This window comes from Mytilus californianus, unplaced genomic scaffold (assembly GCF_021869535.1).
Source record: "Mytilus californianus isolate M0D057914Y unplaced genomic scaffold, xbMytCali1.0.p SCAF_19, whole genome shotgun sequence".
Classification (NCBI taxonomy): Eukaryota; Metazoa; Mollusca; class Bivalvia; order Mytilida; family Mytilidae; genus Mytilus; species Mytilus californianus.
In genome coordinates, this window is record NW_026262667.1 from 8,415,141 (window position 1) to 8,433,281 (window position 18,141).

The following is an 18,141-nucleotide window of genomic DNA, read 5'->3' on the forward strand; positions in this document are numbered from 1 at the left end:
TATAAAACTTATACGCAATGCTTATCACTACAAAAGGCAGATCACGTTTGATATTAGGTGGTGTCACTTTTACTGTTCATGAGTTATTAGATATATAAGAAGATGTGGTATGAGTGCCAATGAGACAACACTCAGTCCAAGTCACAGTTTGTAAAGAGAAAATGGTTAAATCTGTCGTTTCCGTTCTCTAACTTCAGTTTGCCTCAACCAAAGATATGAAACTTATACACAATGCTTATAATTACAAAACGGTCTTAACTACGTAAATCCGACATCTGTATGTGGAAGTTGACTCAGCGGCCCATAGACACATTCTACATTTATTTATTTTTTACTTCCTCTGGATTCTACTTCTATAAGAAGTAACTTGCATATTTTTTTCAGGATCTCAATGCGTTTGGTAACAGGCAGTGACAATCAAGTTACATGTGACCAGTATAACAAAGTATATCACTAGATTGAGCTCTCTGTCTAAGTATACTTTTAAGGTTCTTTGCATTGAGTTCAGTTTATTGATATGCGTATACCTTCTGTGTGGATTTTTAAGATTTAAAAACAGACCATCCATATCTACATGTACATGAAATGAACTGTAAAGTAAAATGATTGCAACATTTTGCATTATCTATCACAACTGTCAACACATGGTTTTTCTGAAGCAATAAATGATTTACATTAATTGTTCACGGAGATTAAAGGATTTAATTTTCATTTGAACCTAACATTCTTGAAAATTGAGAATGGAAATGGAGAATGTGTCAAAGAGACAACAACCCGACCAAATGGCAGAAAACAGGCGAAGGCCACCAATGGGACTTCAAAACAGCAAGAAAATCCCGCATCCGGAGGCGGGCTTTAGCTGGCCCTAAACAAAATGTGTACTAGTTCAATGAAAATGGACGTCACACAAAACTCCAAAACATATAAAAGAACTAAGAATTAAAAAAATACAAGACTAGCAAAGGCCAGAGTCTCCTGACTTGGGACAGGCGCAAAAATGCGGCAGGGTTCAACATATTTTGTGAGATCTTAACCCTCCCCATATACCTCTAGTCAATGTAGAAGAAACAAACACATAGCGAAACGCACAGTAAAATTAGGTTAAAAGAAGTCCGAGTCCGATGTCAGAATAGGTAACAAAAGAAACTAAGCAAAATGACAATGATACATAAATTAACAAGGGACTACTAGCAGTTACTGACATGCCAGCTCCAGACCTCAACTAAACTGATTGAAAGATTATGTCTTCATTATATGAAAATCAAACACAATCCCTCTCGTTAGGGATTTAGTATCACACCATTATAAAAAATATGAGAACATAACCCGTATCTGTCTGACAGACAGCCAAACAAAGGAATGCATAATTAAATACACACGAAACGCTTATTGCAATACACGTATGATGTCAGGTTTTTTTAAACCATCTGTACTGCCTACTTAAGAGTACAAAGTACAAATTGTCATTCATTTATAGATAATATTTATGCAAAAGGACGAAATTCACTAGGCCTAAATGACTTCTAGAATTGCATTGCGTTATTTAATTATTTGCTAATTCTAAATTTGCGGTAATGACAACACTGCTCTATTCTTATTCCATGATATAAAAACTACATGCTCCTATTTTCATCTGCACTTTACTTCAAGATTCATCATTTATAACTTTCTTCACAAAGAGAATATGTTTAAACATAATTGATTATGCAATAAATACTACAGTCGTGGTTAAACAATGTTGGGACCCATATTTCCTTTTTTATCTCTCGTAGAAATCTATAATCATGGAACAAGCAATTAAATTTTATCAAGTTATTAAAAGTAAAATTATATTTGAAAAAAAAACCCCATCTTTTATATAATTTCAACCAAAACATGGGAGTCTAGGCTTATGTGATAAGTTTCTAGAAACACCATAGAATTTTAGTTTATGCTCCTACAATGTATAAGTTCACCTTGCCCTAAAAATAGCTTGATTAAAATTTTGAATTTATAGCCAATCCAAATTCAACACGGACTTTAAAAACGCAACATATATTATGTTTATTTTTTTCATCAAATCATGACTTATATTGATTTCATTGCTTATCATGCTTATCGTACTCCTTTTTGAATAGAAAAATCAATACCTGAATTTCCTAAAACAATCAAACATCGCAGAATTCTGACGTCGCACGAATTTCTTGACGCGAAATTAGAAGGGCAAGCATGATTTTTTTGAGATTTTTGTCTTCATTAAACATTTCTTTGAATCCATTGCCAGTAAAATGTTGTTGATTTCATTTTTGTCGAATGAGAAATGAAAATTGAAATTAAGTCATTAGAAACTTATAGACAGAATGTAGTGCACGTTCTTTTGAGAACAATTTCGCGATTTCAAATTACTGTTAAGTCCCTGTAACTTCAGAGCAGGTAGTCATAACTCCTAAGTGACCACCTATGGACCCGGTCAACTTGTAGGTTAACGTTACGTCATTTTAATCAAATTAGGCAACGTCATTTGCAAAAGAGTATAACGGCTACAGCGTCTGTTTTTTTACCAAATCGTTGGATGTCATCGGAGGCAGATTTACATCAGCAATGTTTTTCTTATGCTTAAATGCAACATAATCAACTTTAGCATTGTTTATAAAGGTTTCAGTGTACACCACATTACTGCAAAAAACAGACTGAAGTTGGTGGAAATGGGCAAAATCAGGGGTAAAACAGTATTGGTTAACCTTTCTGTCAATCATTTAGGGATTTTTAACAACTGTCTTTGCCTTTGACGGTTGACACGACTAATAATTAAGAGAAAAATAGGATTTAAGGTGGTACCTAACACTACAGGGAGATAACTCTGTAAAACCAGCTAAATGTTTTAATTACGTTGTATTGTTAAGGAAATATTAAGCTTCTCAATGATTAAAATTAATGTTTGTCAAACTGCTATATATTCAATGAAATTTTTCAAAGTGATTGGTTCAAGTTTTTTGAAATATTTATATATTTTTCAAAGGGTCAAAGTAAATATTTTGTCAAATTTTATGAAAATTAAACGAGTCAAATTAATTTTAGTCAAGGTGTTGGGTACCACCTTAAGTGCATACTACATGCTTTAAACGTTAAACGCGACTTAATCAATTAATTTGAAATGAATCAACTTTATATTCCATTTTGTATTTCATGGGTAATATGTATTTTAAAATGAAAAAAAACTAAACAAGAGTGCACACGCTGAAATGTCTCGCCTTCTTTACTAACCATTGATATTATGTTGATAGTCCTAAATATAAAGCTTTATTAAAACTATCACATAAACTTATTGGCAATCATACCACATAAACTTAGCATGATCCAAGAAAATGAGGTCAAGGTCAAATAAACCAAACGAGAAACTCATTGGCAATCATACCACATCTTCTTTTTTATATCACATAAACTTAGCATGATCCAAGAAAATGAGGTCAAGGTCAAATAAACCAAACGAGAAATACATGTACACCTTACAATCATTCAATACACTAAATATAGTTGACCTATTGCTTATAGTTTCTTAGAAACAGACTTAACCAAAAAAACTAAACATTGACCACAGAACCATGAATATGAGGTCAAGGTCAGATGAACCATGCTAGGCAGACATGTACACCTTACAATTAATCTATGCATTAAATATAGTTGACCTATTACTTATAATCTTAAAATTGAGAAAGATAGGTATAGTAAAAAATACATAGAGAGAAGTCAGCGTCTATGTCATCACTGCCTATCACATGGATCAAATTCTATTGAAGATGAGACCCATTTCACAGTAAGTTGTCCTTTATATAACGAACAGAGAAAATTATTATGGGATAAAGTAAACAGTTTTTGTAATAATTTTAAAGAATTACCCAAGGATAAAAAATATTTCTGGCTGTTCACAAATGAGCATTTACCAACTCTTATGTGCCTAGGCAATTATATAATTAAGTGTTTAGAAATAAGATCCAGGTGGATACAAAATATATAAAATTATTATGCAATTATTGTTAATGTTATGTAAGACACATGATGTGTTAGGCTCTGATCCTGTCCAATATATGATAGTATTATATTAGGATATAGTTTTTCTTTTTTCCAATCATATTGTGCTTAATATTGTTGTAAATGATGCCCTTTATGGGTTCTTGATTAGATTAATAAAATTCTTATCTTATCTTATAGTGTCTAAGAAACAAACTTAACCCTGAAAACTTATCATTGACCAATGAACCACCAAAATGAGGTCAAGGTAAGATGATACCTGCCAGACAGACATACACAGCTTACAATCATTCCATACAACAAATACAGTTGACCTTGCTTATAGTTTAGGAAAAACAGACCAAAACACAAAAACTTAACACTAAGCAATAAACCGTGAAAATGAGGTCAAGGTCAAATAAAACCTGCAAGACTGACATGTACATCATAAAATATTTCCATATACCAAATATAGTTAACCTATTGCATATAGTATTAGAAAAAAAGACCAAAACTCAAAAACTGAACTTTGACCACTGAACCATGAAAATGCGGTCAATGTCAGATAACACCTGCCAGTTTGACATGTACACCTTACAATCCTTCCATACACCAAATATACTAGACCTATTGCTTATAGTATCATAGATATGGACTTGACCACCAAAACTTAACCTTGTTCACTGATCCATGAAATGAGGTCGAGGTCAAGTGAAAACTGTCTGACGGGCACGAGGACCTTGTAAGGTACGCACAAACCAAGTATAGTTATCCTACTACTCATAGTAAGAGAGAAATTAACATTACAAAACATCCTAACTTTTTCAAGTTGTCACTGAACCATGAAAATGAGGTCAAGGACAATGGACATTTGACAGACGGTAACTTCGTAACATAAGGCATCTATATACAAAGTATGAAGCATCCAGGTCTTCCACCTTCTAAAATACAAAGCTTTTAAGAAGTTAGTTAACGCCGTCGCCGCCGCCGGATCACTATCCCGATGTCGAGCTTTCTGCGACAATAGTCGCAGGCTCGACAAAAGCTAATCGAGTGTTCCGTTTCTGAAGTCCTTCAGTATAAGATGTCTCGCATATTTAAACACAATGTAACTGGGATGATCCTACATGATTATTTACGATTTTGAATGTCACACTGTAATAAGATATGACTACAACAGTGGGACATAATAGCTATACTAGAAACATACAGCTTCTCTAAAACTATATCGCACAATAAAATTCAAATTGTACGCCTAGGGTGTTCCTCTACTAATTGAATGTTCTGGTGTGTTCTGATGTGTATTCGAAAAGAAACATTGTCACTAGAGAGAAATAGTAGTTCACCTTGGCTGTAATGGCAAAACCTTTCCGAACTATGGGTCATCACTGCTCTTCAGCTCGGTAATTTATTTGGCATATTACCATTTTGATTTGTGTAATTTCCAGAAGAAAAGCGCGTATGACGCGCACAATTATAAGCATGGTGCCTGGTGAGGTTTTTTTTGTCTTTTACAATGCAGTCATTATTGAAATCCATACAAATACAAAAAAATTGTAACTTCTCCAAATCTTTAACATTACGATTAACAGCTGCTCAAATTTCCCTGGACGAATAAATATTTTAAGTTGAAAAAGACAGAATCTGTTCTTCATTAACTCTCTTTTTAAATAAAAGATCATTAAATTATTAATCCTAGACAATATCGACAAACTTGCAGATTTTTTAATATTTTCTTTTTTTAATATAAGCATAGCAAAATGATGGTCCATTAGAGTAAACATCTGTTTATGGCGCTTTATTGGTTAAAAATACATTCATTTTTTTACGTTACAATGTTCTTAAAATTTTATTAGGCATTGCATAAAGTCGAGCACTTCTTATGACAGGGGCGGATCCAAAATATCCATAATTGAGGGGGAGGGAGTGGTGGACACCATAAAACAAAAAATTAAGAGTTGCCCAGATATGTTTACAGGTCGGATCCAGGATTGAAGGTAAGGGGGTGTCGCAATTATATGTATTTGAAAAAATTGCGGCGAGCGAAGCAGGGTAAAAGTTTTTGAACGATTTTAAGCCAAAAAGATATTTTTGTGATTAAATGTGAACGCCTCCTTAATCCATCATTGATATATATGGCAATTGAAACACGAATAATAGACATATGTTATGAAACAAGACATGGATTTCATATTAATATTTAAATTCTAAATTTCTTGATAAAATAAAATTTGCTTCATTAAAGACCCAAATGTTGCACCTGTACCTTCATGACAAATATGTTGTTGTCCATGCCGAGAAAGCCCCAGGCATCGTTTTTGAGGGTAAATCCTGATAATCATAGGTCGGTTCTAAGTTCCTTTGAAACTTCAACCAAAGATGAAGGACTAAATCTTCCTTCATTGTGTCATTACAACCAACGTTATATTGCTGGATCGTCCAAGTGTTCCAGGAAACCTCTCTCTAAATTATTAACATCAATTTTATCAACCGAAGTCGGGCTTCAAAGTTATTGTGAAACTACCTACGCTAGGGGCGGTATGAATCAGATATGGATACTAAAAAATTCGAAAGATCTGTTAGAGTACATACAATTTAAGTTTGATACATCTGGAAATAGTATTCAAACATTCGATGTTTCTAACCTTTAACACAAGTATTTCGCATTCCAAACTAACAGACAAATTGAAAGAATTGGTCCTGCTTTGTTTCTTAAAAAAGAGTGGCCATTGTAGATACAAGTATCTAGTCTTAGGGAGGGATAAATCGTACTTTCAAACAAATTTTTTTCTGAAACTGACATTATTAAGATGCTTGATTTCTTGATTGACAACATATTTGTTACGTATGGAGGACGTGTTTTTCAACAAACAATCGGCATTCCCATGGGAGGAACAAACTGTGCTCATCTTCTTCCTTTACATGACCGATGGTTTATGAATTCGGTGATGTATTATGGTTAGATAAGAGTCAATTACCAATCCGTTGTTGTGTGATGCCTAATCACGTGATATCACTTATCAACATATTTCATAGGCTAATACGACGGGTGTCACATGTGGAGCTGGATCTGCCTAACTCTCCAGTTTTTTATGGGGCTCCTTTTACTCAATCTTTAGTTTTCTATGTTGTGATTTGTATACTGTTCTTTATCTTTTTTGCCATGGCATTGTCAGTTCATTTTCGACTTATGAGTTTGATTATAGCTTTGTTATCTTTCGCCTCTTTATCAGGAGGGGTATGAAAAAATATTTTTTTGTTCCATTAAAAATTAAGGAAAACAGGAATTGAGTATCAAAGTTTCAAAAAAAAAAAATCTTTTTCCTGAATGTTAAAACCCCTCTCCCCCTTTCGAAGACTATATGGTCAATGCCGAACTAACCTCTATTTTTTTATTCATTTTTGAAAGAACGATTTTTGTCGGTCATTTCATGGATAGAAGATTTTAACCTATCAGCATGTAATTTACATAAAATTCTTTTCAAATAGACATTACACATATAGTTATAAATATTCACATTCACACACGCATCGATATCAGGGGCGGATCCTGAATTTTTGAAAGGTGGACGTAACTCCCAAAGAACGGAACATATATAATTTTTGGACGATATTCTGCCAAAAAACCCGATATTTTTCCGATCAAAAAGGGGGTACGCTCTCTTCGCCGACCCCGAATCCGCCACTAGTTATGTTGTAGTAAATCAGATCAAGCTTTAAGTTAAGTCACCATTTCCGTCCATCTTACATATCTAGATAATCGGATTCAATTGCAATAAAATAATGTAAAAAAAAACCAATTTGGTGACCACAACTGGGGAGGGGCACATGTCCCCTGTGTCCCCGGTAAGTCTGCCACTGTATGATGTTGTTGTAATTCTATACTCTGAAATGCAGCCGTTGATTTTTAAACTATTCAAAAGTTTATGATTAAATATTGTTTTCAATGTATGCGTGTTTTGTTACCAATTAAATCAGTTCTAATGAGAAAAGTGCTTGTTTTAAATTAATTTGCGAAGTATATCATTCTATATCCTATTGGGATTCCCCTGATGGAGATTTAAAAAAATCTAAGGACTAAGTGCTAAAAATGTAATCAAACCCGGTCACATGTTTATTCTACCTGTCTCAAGTCTGCCATCTATAGTCAGTGTTTGCAGGTAGTCATATCTTTATCTATTTATCATTATTCATATTTATTGAGTTATCACATATTTACATGAGCTTAACCACAGATACCGCAAGTGAAGCCGGAACTGCTTACCCTACCGGAGCACATGAGTTCTTCATTTTTTTTAATTTTCAGAGTAACGTTTTGTGATAAGTTTTTGTTTATCTTTTCGTCGTTTTTATTATTGGCCATGCTATTGTTTGGACTTATGATGGGGGGGGGGTCTATGATGATTTTCGATTACCCCTTGGTACCTTAGTTATCTCTCCTTTCAAAGAAAAGTAATTTGTCTAATGACAGTAATCCAACCACACACTCAAATACCGGAATGACATCAAGTACCTGTATGTACACAAAATTATAAATGTTCTGTGACCGGCATTTGAACCTTCTTCATTTTAACCTTGTACACGGGTGTGAACCACGTGATAAAACAGTTTATGTAACTTTTACTATACAATCAACCGTAGCAGGCTGCGGCTATTTTTTAGAACCTTACACAACCTTGTGATTGTAACTGCTGCAGTAGTTTTGGAAGAACCAACATGAAATTCTCGTATATTTTTCTGCTGAGTGTAATCACTGGATGTTTATGTCAGGATAATCTTGTTGAATTGGCAGAAAAGCTAGGAGCAAACACGTTAGTACAGCTCGTCAAGGCCGCTGGTCTAGCGGACGTTCTTGCAACAGGGGGTATGTTCATAAAATTATCTGTTAAATAATATTGGACATTCAGTTTACCTTTGAGAAAGATAAAGCGTTACTCATATAACTATACAAGTATATAAATAACCATAGAATTGTAGGTCACTTTACCTATAAAAATACAACTTTATAAATAGCCATAGCTAACAATAATATTGATTGGAAAACACCGGTTACCTTGTATAACTTATTGTATGTAATCTGTATATCTCTCTATTGATGAATGATCAATGAAATATGATGTATCTTTCAGATTAAAGATGTGAATGAAACATATTTATTTTGTTTCGATAGAGAAGAATGTTGTGTTTTTGAAAGTTTATACGAAATGAAAGCAAGTGACCGTCACATTTGAGCAAGATTAGAAAAAAGCCGGTCCACTATGTCGATCCAATAACGAAATCAACTGTCACATATTGTGCCCCCCATTTCTTTGATTTATTTAATCAACATTTATTTTAATGTTAAACCGTACCAGCCTAGAATAAGTATTGTTAGACTCGACACATTTTTGTTAAAATAGGCTAGCGAAAATGCAGATGAATGGACTAATCAGGCGATGAAATGTATACAATTACTCCAAGAGATAGTTGTCTCATTGTCAATCATAAGATATTTTCTTATTTTCAAATATATAAATGTTGAGAGAAAAAGATGAAGAAAAAAGATAAAGAATGGGATATGTATAGGGAAAGAATGGGATATGTATAGGGAAAAAAGATAAAGAATGGGATATGTATAGGGAAAGAAGACAAAGAATGGGATATGTATAGGGAAAGAAGACAAAGAATGCGATATGTATAGGGAAAGAAGACAAAGAATGGGATATGTATAGGGAAAGAAGACAAAGAATGGGATATGTATAGGGAAAAAAGACAAAGAATGGGATATGTATAGGGAAAAAAGATAAAGAATGGGATATGTATAGGGAAAGAAGATAAAGAATGGGATATGTATAGGGAAACAAGATAAAGAATGGGATATGTATAGGGAAAGGAGACAAAGAATGGGATATGTATAGGGAAAGGAGACAAAGAATGGGATATGTATAGGGAAACAAGATAAAGAATGGGATATGTATAGGGAAAGAATGGGATATGTATAGGAAAAAAAGATAAAGAATGGGATATGTATAGGGAAAGAAGATAAAGAATGGGATATGTATAGGGAAAGAAGACAAAGAATGGGATATGTATAGGGAAAGAAGACAAAGAATAGGATATGTATAGGGAAAGAAGACAAAGAATGGGATATGTATAGGGAAAGAAGACAAAGAATGGGATATGTATAGGGAAAGAAGATAAAGGATGGGATATGTATAGGGAAAGAAGATAAAGGATGGGATATGTATAGGGAAAGAAGACAAAGAATGGAATATGTATAGGAAAAGAATGGGATATGTATAGGGAAAGAAGACAAAGAATGGGATATGTATAGGGAAAGAAGACAAAGAATGTGATATGTATAGGGAAAGGAGTTGGGTCAAAGCATGATAACTTATATTGTTAGACTCGACACATTTTTGTTAAAATAGGCTAGCGAAAATGCAGATGAATGGACTAATCAGGCGATGAAATGTATACAATTACTCCAAGAGACAGTTGTCTTATTGTCAATCATAAGATATTTTTTCATTTTCAAATATATAAATGTTGAGAGAAAAAGATGAAGAAAAAAGAAAAAGAATAGGATATGTATAGGGAAAGAATGGGATATGTATAGGGAAAAAAGATAAAGAATGGGATATGTATAGGGAAAGAAGATAAAGAATGGGATATGTATAGGGAAAGAAGACAAAGAATGGGATATGTATAGGGAAACAAGACAAAGAATGGGATATGTATAGGGAAAGAAGACAAAGAATGGGATATGTATAGGGAAAGAATGGGATATGTATAGGGAAAGAAGACAAAGAATGGGATATGTAGAGGGAAAGAAGACAAAGAATTGGATATGTATAGGGAAAGGAGACAAAGAATGGGATATGTATAGGGAAAGAATATAAAGAATGGGATATGTATAGGGAAAGAAGACAAAGAATGGGATATGTATAGGGAAAGAATGGGATATGTATAGGGAAAGAATATAAAGAATGGGATATGTATAGGGAAAGAATGGGATATGTATAGGGAAAGAAGACAAAGAATGGGATATGTATAGGGAAAGAATATAAAGAATGGGATATGTATAGGGAAAGAATGGGATATGTATAGGGAAAGAATGGGATATGTATAGGGAAAGAATGGGATATGTATAGGGAAAGGAGTTGGGTCAAAGCATGATAACTTATATTGTTAGATTCGACACATTTTTATTAAAATAGGCTAGCGAAAATGAAGATGAATGGACTAATCAGGCGATGAAATGTATACAATTACTCCAAGAGACAGATGTCTCATTGTCAATCATAAGATATTTTCTTATTTTCAAATATATAAATGTTGAGAGAAAAAGATGAAGAAAAAAGATAAAGAATGGGATATGTATAGGGAAAGACGACAAAGAATGGGATATGTATAGGGAAAGAAGATAAAAGAATGGGATATGTATATGGAAACAAGACAAAGAATGGGATATGTATAGGGAAACAAGATAAAGAATGGGATATGTATAGGGAAAGGAGACAAAGAATGGGATATGTATAGGGAAAGAATGGGATATGTATAGGGAAAGGAGACAAAGAATGGGATATGTATAGGGAAAAAAGATAAAGAATGGGATATGTATAGGGAAAGGAGACAAAGAATGGGATATGTATAGGGAAAGAAGACAAAGAATGGGATATGTATAGGGAAAAAAGACAAAGAATGGGATATGTATAGGGAAAGGAGACAAAGAATGGGATATGTATAGGGAAAGAAGATAAAGGATGGGATATGTATAGGGAAAGGAGACAAAGAATGGGATATGTATAGGGAAAGGAGACAAAGAATGGGATATGTATAGGGAAAGGAGACAAAGAATGGGATATGTATAGGGAAAGAATATAAAGAATGGGATATGTATAGGGAAAGAAGATAAAGGATGGGAAATGTATAGGGAAAGGAGACAAAGAATGGGATATGTATAGGGAAAGGAGACAAAGAATGGGATATGTATAGGGAAAGGAGACAAAGAATGGGATATGTATAGGGAAAGAATATAAAGAATGGGATGTATAGGGAAACAAGACAAAGAATGGGATATGTATAGGGAAAGAATGGGATATGTATAGGGAAAGAAGACAAAGAATGGGATATGTATAGGGAAAGAAGACCAAGAATTGGATATGTATAGGGAAAGAAGACAAAGAATGGGATATGTATAGGGAAACAAGACAACGAACGGGATATGTATAGGGAAACAAGACAAAGAATGGGATATGTATAGGGAAAGGAGATAAAGAATTTGATATGTATAGGGAAAGGAGATAAAGAATGGGATATGTATAGGGAAAGAAGACAAAGAATGGGATATGTATAGGGAAAGAAGACAAAGAATGGGATATGTATAGGGAAAGAAGACAAAGAATGGGATATGTATAGGGAAACAAGACAAAGAACGGGATATGTATAGGGAAACAAGACAAAGAATGGGATATGTATAGGGAAAGGAGATAAAGAATTTGATATGTATAGGGAAAGGAGTTAAAGAATGGGATATGTATAGGGAAAGAAGACAAAGAATGGGATATGTATAGGGAAACAAGACAAAGAATGGGATATGTATAGGGAAAGGAGACAAAGAATGGGATATGTATAGGGAAAGAAGATAAAGAATGGGATATGTATAGGGAAACAAGACAAAGAATGGGATATGTATAGGGAAAGAAGATGGCATAGGATTTTTGTGTTGAAGAGACTTCTATGGTTCCTGACAGAAACAATTATCATACAGACAAAATTATAATCCATAGGTTTAAACAAGGATAAAGGAGAAAAGGAATAGATCAAAACAGTACGGTCAATTCATACCATGTTTATCGGCTATTTGGTAGAGTGCACAGTATCATGTAAAATATATGTCAATGTTCATACGCACAGTGTGTTTATACAAAGTAAATATTTACCAAGAGACTCTTGAAATTTTTTTCTAGGTCCGTTTACAGTATTTGGTCCAACTGACGAGGCATTCGCTAGTCTTCCACCTGATGTTGTAGACAGTTTGAAAAAAGACCACAAGCTTCTAGCTCAAGTATTAGAATTTCACGTTGTCAAAGGAAACGTATTTTCCAGCCAACTTAAAGATGAGGGGATTGTTCCAACGCTTAATCCAGATGCCAGTATTAGAACTAACATATATCCCTGGTTTGAACCGAAGGTATCTTTTAAAGTAAAATATTGTATTAAAAATATTATTTTTCGGTTTCTTATCAAAGATAATTAAAAAAATGGAATTTTTAGATTGTAAAAAGAAAAAATGTCATAACAATAGAACAATGGATAGAGATACATCTAAAGAAAGTTTGGTCTACACTAATTTATCAAGAATTATAGATATAGTAGTTGAAAAATCTCCAAGTATGAGAAGGCAAAACTTTTTGGACATTTAAAAAACCAATTGATCAAAATAAAAAAAAAAAGTTCAACGAGAAATGTACTAGTATTAGGTAAAATTAGCTTAGTATGTGTCTTATTCAAACGTGATCTGTTAAGGCTTTGAAAACAAAAGTGTTCCCGTATTGTGGCGTGGTAACATAGTGACCAACAAAAGGGTGAAATCTATCCCCCTCCCTCTTAAATAATGCATAGAGACATGCAGTGAGCTAACAAAAATATGAGGCGGACCAAGACGACAGAAAAAATCCTCTCATGTGTAAAATTACAGGGAAAAGCGACAGTAAATGAGACAGCTTTTTCATCCGTACATACTGTAAAATGCGAAATATACGAGAGGGTCTATTTTCTCTAATTCTGGGATTAATGAAAAATCGAAAAAATGTCCCATATCGTAAATTTGATCTTTAAGCAATATCAGAATTTAAGACATGCATGAAAAACGTGAAAATGAAACCTTGCAAACATGTTAATTTGGCATTTGAAATTAAACTCTGTGAAAATACATCACGTTACAGTTACGCAGGGCACAAAGTCAGACAGACAGGACATTATTTCCTCCAAACTGTTTTGGGAGGTACAATAACATTCACAACTTGATTCACTGTTATATTTTATTTATAAATACTTATTATAAGACGTTTATTTATAGCTAGTGACTGCTACAGGAAGTCCAGTTGTATTAGCTGACCAAAAGGCGTCAAACGGAGTGATACATGTTATAAGTAGAGTGATGTTTCCGCTTCCAAAGGAAAACTTAGTAGCTACTGTTGCTAAAAACAAAGATCTAATGACTTTGGTCAAGGCTGTTACTAAGGCCGGACTGGCCAAGACATTGTCTGGTATGTATATTACATTAAATTTATGACAAACCTGAAAGTATAGACAAAGACGTTGGACTAGCAAGAAATGTCTTAATATGTAATATGAAGGCACGTGTTGTCAAAGTGTCAACTAAAACTATAGAAACTACTTGGTTGTGTTTGGTTATTATATTTTAAGCGTTGATAATATGGATTTTTATTTTGATAGTTTCTGTTAAAAATCAAAGTTTCTCTAGAAACATAAACGATAAAGAACTTGTCATACCGACACTAGTTCATTGACCATATGTTAACCGTGAGATGTTTTTTGTGGAATCGTTTGGTTGCTGTCTCATTGACGTATTCATCACATATTTGTATATATTTGGATTATATCGTTCTTGACGTACAAATATGAGCCGTCTCATTTCATTTTTTCAAAAAAAAATTCTCATAGTAAACAATATCCCAACTTTTTCTTTTTGTTTTATTAGCGTTAGTTCTTTGTTTACAAAGATAACTTTAGCATATTAATCGATCGAGTCTTATATACACATGCTGTTATTTAATTCAATACGTATACAGTTTCTTCTCCCCTTCCTGGCGTGTTCTCAGTTTTATAACTCATTCAAGTTATAAGAACCTTAGCCACACCATAAGCAACCGATCAGAACTAACTGGTGTTAATTATTTCAAGATGGCTTGAATATCTACTGAAACTATTAGCTTCGTACCGTGATGCAAAATAGTTAAACAGTCTGTTGGTTCTTATTGTCGAGCTTGTGACATTTATGTCGCGAAATCGAGACATAGCTATCCTAGATTCCGTCGTCGATGTCGTCGGCGTCGGCGGCGGCAACATTTAGGTTCAGTTTTTGGTTAGACATAAATAACTTTGTGAAACCTTTATGGAATTTTAGGAAATTTTGACAGAAGCTAGTTTATGACCAAAATGCAGTATCCAGATCAAAATTTTGAAAACATTATTTTCATTTTTCTGTATTTTACTGATAAATGGCCTTACGTTTTTTTAACAGTTAACAAGTAGATACAGTCTGAGGTTAAAGTTTTTCAGTCATCAATAACTTTGTCAAACCTTCATGGAATTTTAGGAAATTTGGACAGAAGCTTAGTTATGACCAAAATACAATATTCAGAGCAAAATTTTACGTATTTAACTGATTAATGTTTTTTTTTACAATTAACATTCAGATTTAGTCTGAGGTTAAAGTTTGTCAGTCATCAATAACTTTGTCAAACTTTCATGGAATTTTAGGAAATTTTGACAGAAGCTTGTTTATGACCAAAATGCAGTATCCAGAGCAAAATTTTGAAAATATTTATTTTCATTTTCCCGTATTTTACTGATAAATGGACCTATGTTTTTTTTACATATAACAAGTAGATACAGTCTGAGGTTAAAGTTTTTCAGTCATCAATAACTTTGTCAAACTTTCATGGAATTGTAGGAAATCTGGACAGAAGCTTGTTTATGACAAAAATACAGTACTCAGAGCAAAATTTTGATAATATTTATTTTCATTTACTGTTTTACTGATAAATGGACTTACGTTTATTTTTTACAGTTAACAATTGGATACAGTCTGAGGTTAAAGTTTTTCAGTCATTAATAACTTTGTCAAACCTTCGTGGAATTTTAGGAAATTTGGACAGGAGCTTAGTTATGACCAAAATACAGTATGCAGAGCAAAATTTCCGTATTTAACTGATTAATAGACTTTTTTTTACATTTAACAAGTAGATACAGTCTTGGGTTAAAGTTTGTTACACATCAATTACTGTGTCAAACTTCATAGAATTTTATGAAACTTTGGCAGATGCTTTTTTATGATTAAGCGATGATGTCTGAAGCAAACATTTGAAAATATATTTTTTTCATTTTCAGTATTTTTCTGATAGATGGACTTAGTTTTTTACAGTTAACATTTACAGACAGTCTGAAATTAAACTCTTTTGACATGCTAAATTTGTAAACCTTCATGGATTGTTATGAAACTTGGACAGAAGCTAATCTTCAAGACCATGAAATATCATATAAGAAAAAGGTTGAATTTTTTAAAAATTCTGTATTTTACTGATAAATGGAGTCGCTTTTTAAGTCAACATTACACTTTTACAATGACAGCAGCAATCGCAGGCGAGACGCAGGGTTACGCGGAACCGCTTACGAATTTTCATTAAAATTATTTCAAGTCTGTCCACTAGATGCACGAGGGGGTCTCAACATACAAATTTGGGTACAGACATTCGGCTGGGGTATAAAAAAAACACCCCCATTCCTTTATTTATTTATGCGAAAATCCCTACCCATTCCATGATTCATATAATCTCAACCAATATTGATATTTATCAGCTACCATGACACCTTATTTAAATCGTATTTGGGATCATTCCGTGACTGAAAAACATTTATGTACTCGATATCATGTTTTCCCCCTAATTATTTGTAGGTCCAGATGCATACACATTGTTTGCACCAACAAACGAAGCCTTTGAAAAGTTACCAGCTGGATTCCTTGACATGTTGTCGAAGAATATTACAGCTCTCACGGAAGTGTTAACATACCACGTGTTGCCACTGACTTATTACAGCGCAGGACTTAAAAACCTCTCAGTTCAGACTGTAGAGGGGAAAAATGTTACAATCAGAGTCAGTTCAGGTAAGTGTTGATGCACATGGTTTTTACTTAAATAATTTTATGTTACACATTTAAAGTTTAGAAATAAGTTAGTCAATTAATCTTAACATTGAATTCCACTAATCTAGTAGTAATTTTATAAGGAAAACATATATTATATGGAGCATGTATGAAAACAAAAAAAAGGAATCATTGCATAGTTTAAGCCATACACGAGAGTTACATGCAGAAATGAAAGACAGTCAAGACAGGCTATTAAAATGTTGATGATATATATAATTAGTCTCTGCTTGATAGTTGTCTCATTGAAAATCATACCACTCTTCATATTTTGATATTAAAAGGACAACCACTTTTGCAGTTAAATTATTTAGTTGGTATTAGGTATTATTCGTTATAAGTCGAAGTATTTTAAATTCGAACATGAAAATAAAACAGATAAAATTGCCTAAGATCCAAAATGTACTGGAAGTATGAGAATCTGTTTTTTTACCTTATGATTTTTGTAGATGGAGTAAAGATAAACCAAGCAAGAGTTATTGTAGCAGACCAGTCTGTATCAAACGGCGTTTTTCACGTTATTGATTCTGTCCTGTGTCCTCCTGAAGTCTGTATGACTTTATAGGTGTAAATATCAGGACTTAGCAAAGAGAATATTAATTCAAGAAATATGTTTCGTGAAACCTCTAAATGCTGCACATATCTGTTTGGTACATTCAGGGATTATTACCGTAATACATCTACATGCTGTACATAATTGTTAGGTCCATTAGATTAAACTACAGAATCTCCATGAATATACATAATAATTAAAGATCTGTGCACATATTTGTCAATTATCTTAATGTAAAAATCATGTGATTTTGTTATATCTGTCATTGTTTATATATACATTGTATTTCTTTCCGTATTATATATGTTTTGATATATTTTATGCTCCTTTCTAAGAAAATAAAGAATTTGATTTTTGATTTACTAAATCACGTTTTAACTACCAAACGACGTTACATTTAAAACTTGATGACACAGGCAGTGTTCCAGCTTGAATCTTGGGACAGAAGGGTGCTAATGACAGAGGCAGTGTTGCAACTTAAATATTGGGGCAGAATGGTGTAAGATGACACAGGCAGTGTTCAAGCTTGAATCTAGGGGCAGAAGGGTGCTATTAACAGTGACCATGTTGAAGCTTGAATCTAGAGGCAGAAAAGTGCTATTGACAGAGGAAGTGTTCAAGCTTGAATCATGGTGCAGAAAGGTATAATTTACAGAGGCAGTGTTCA

The 18,141-nt window shown here is 33.4% G+C and overlaps 1 protein-coding gene across 1 annotated transcript; it reads left to right on the forward strand.

Moving 5' to 3' along the window:
- The first annotated feature begins 8,577 nt into the window (after positions 1-8,577).
- LOC127727221 (transforming growth factor-beta-induced protein ig-h3-like) lies at positions 8,578-17,832 on the forward strand. The gene is made up of 5 exons (XM_052234695.1): positions 8,578-8,851; positions 12,939-13,162; positions 14,051-14,240; positions 16,673-16,882; positions 17,371-17,832. The coding sequence occupies exons 1-5, from the start codon at positions 8,704-8,706 to the stop codon at positions 17,484-17,486; spliced, it is 888 nt and encodes a 295-aa protein (XP_052090655.1). The 5' UTR covers positions 8,578-8,703; the 3' UTR covers positions 17,487-17,832.
- Positions 17,833-18,141: the final 309 nt, after the last annotated feature.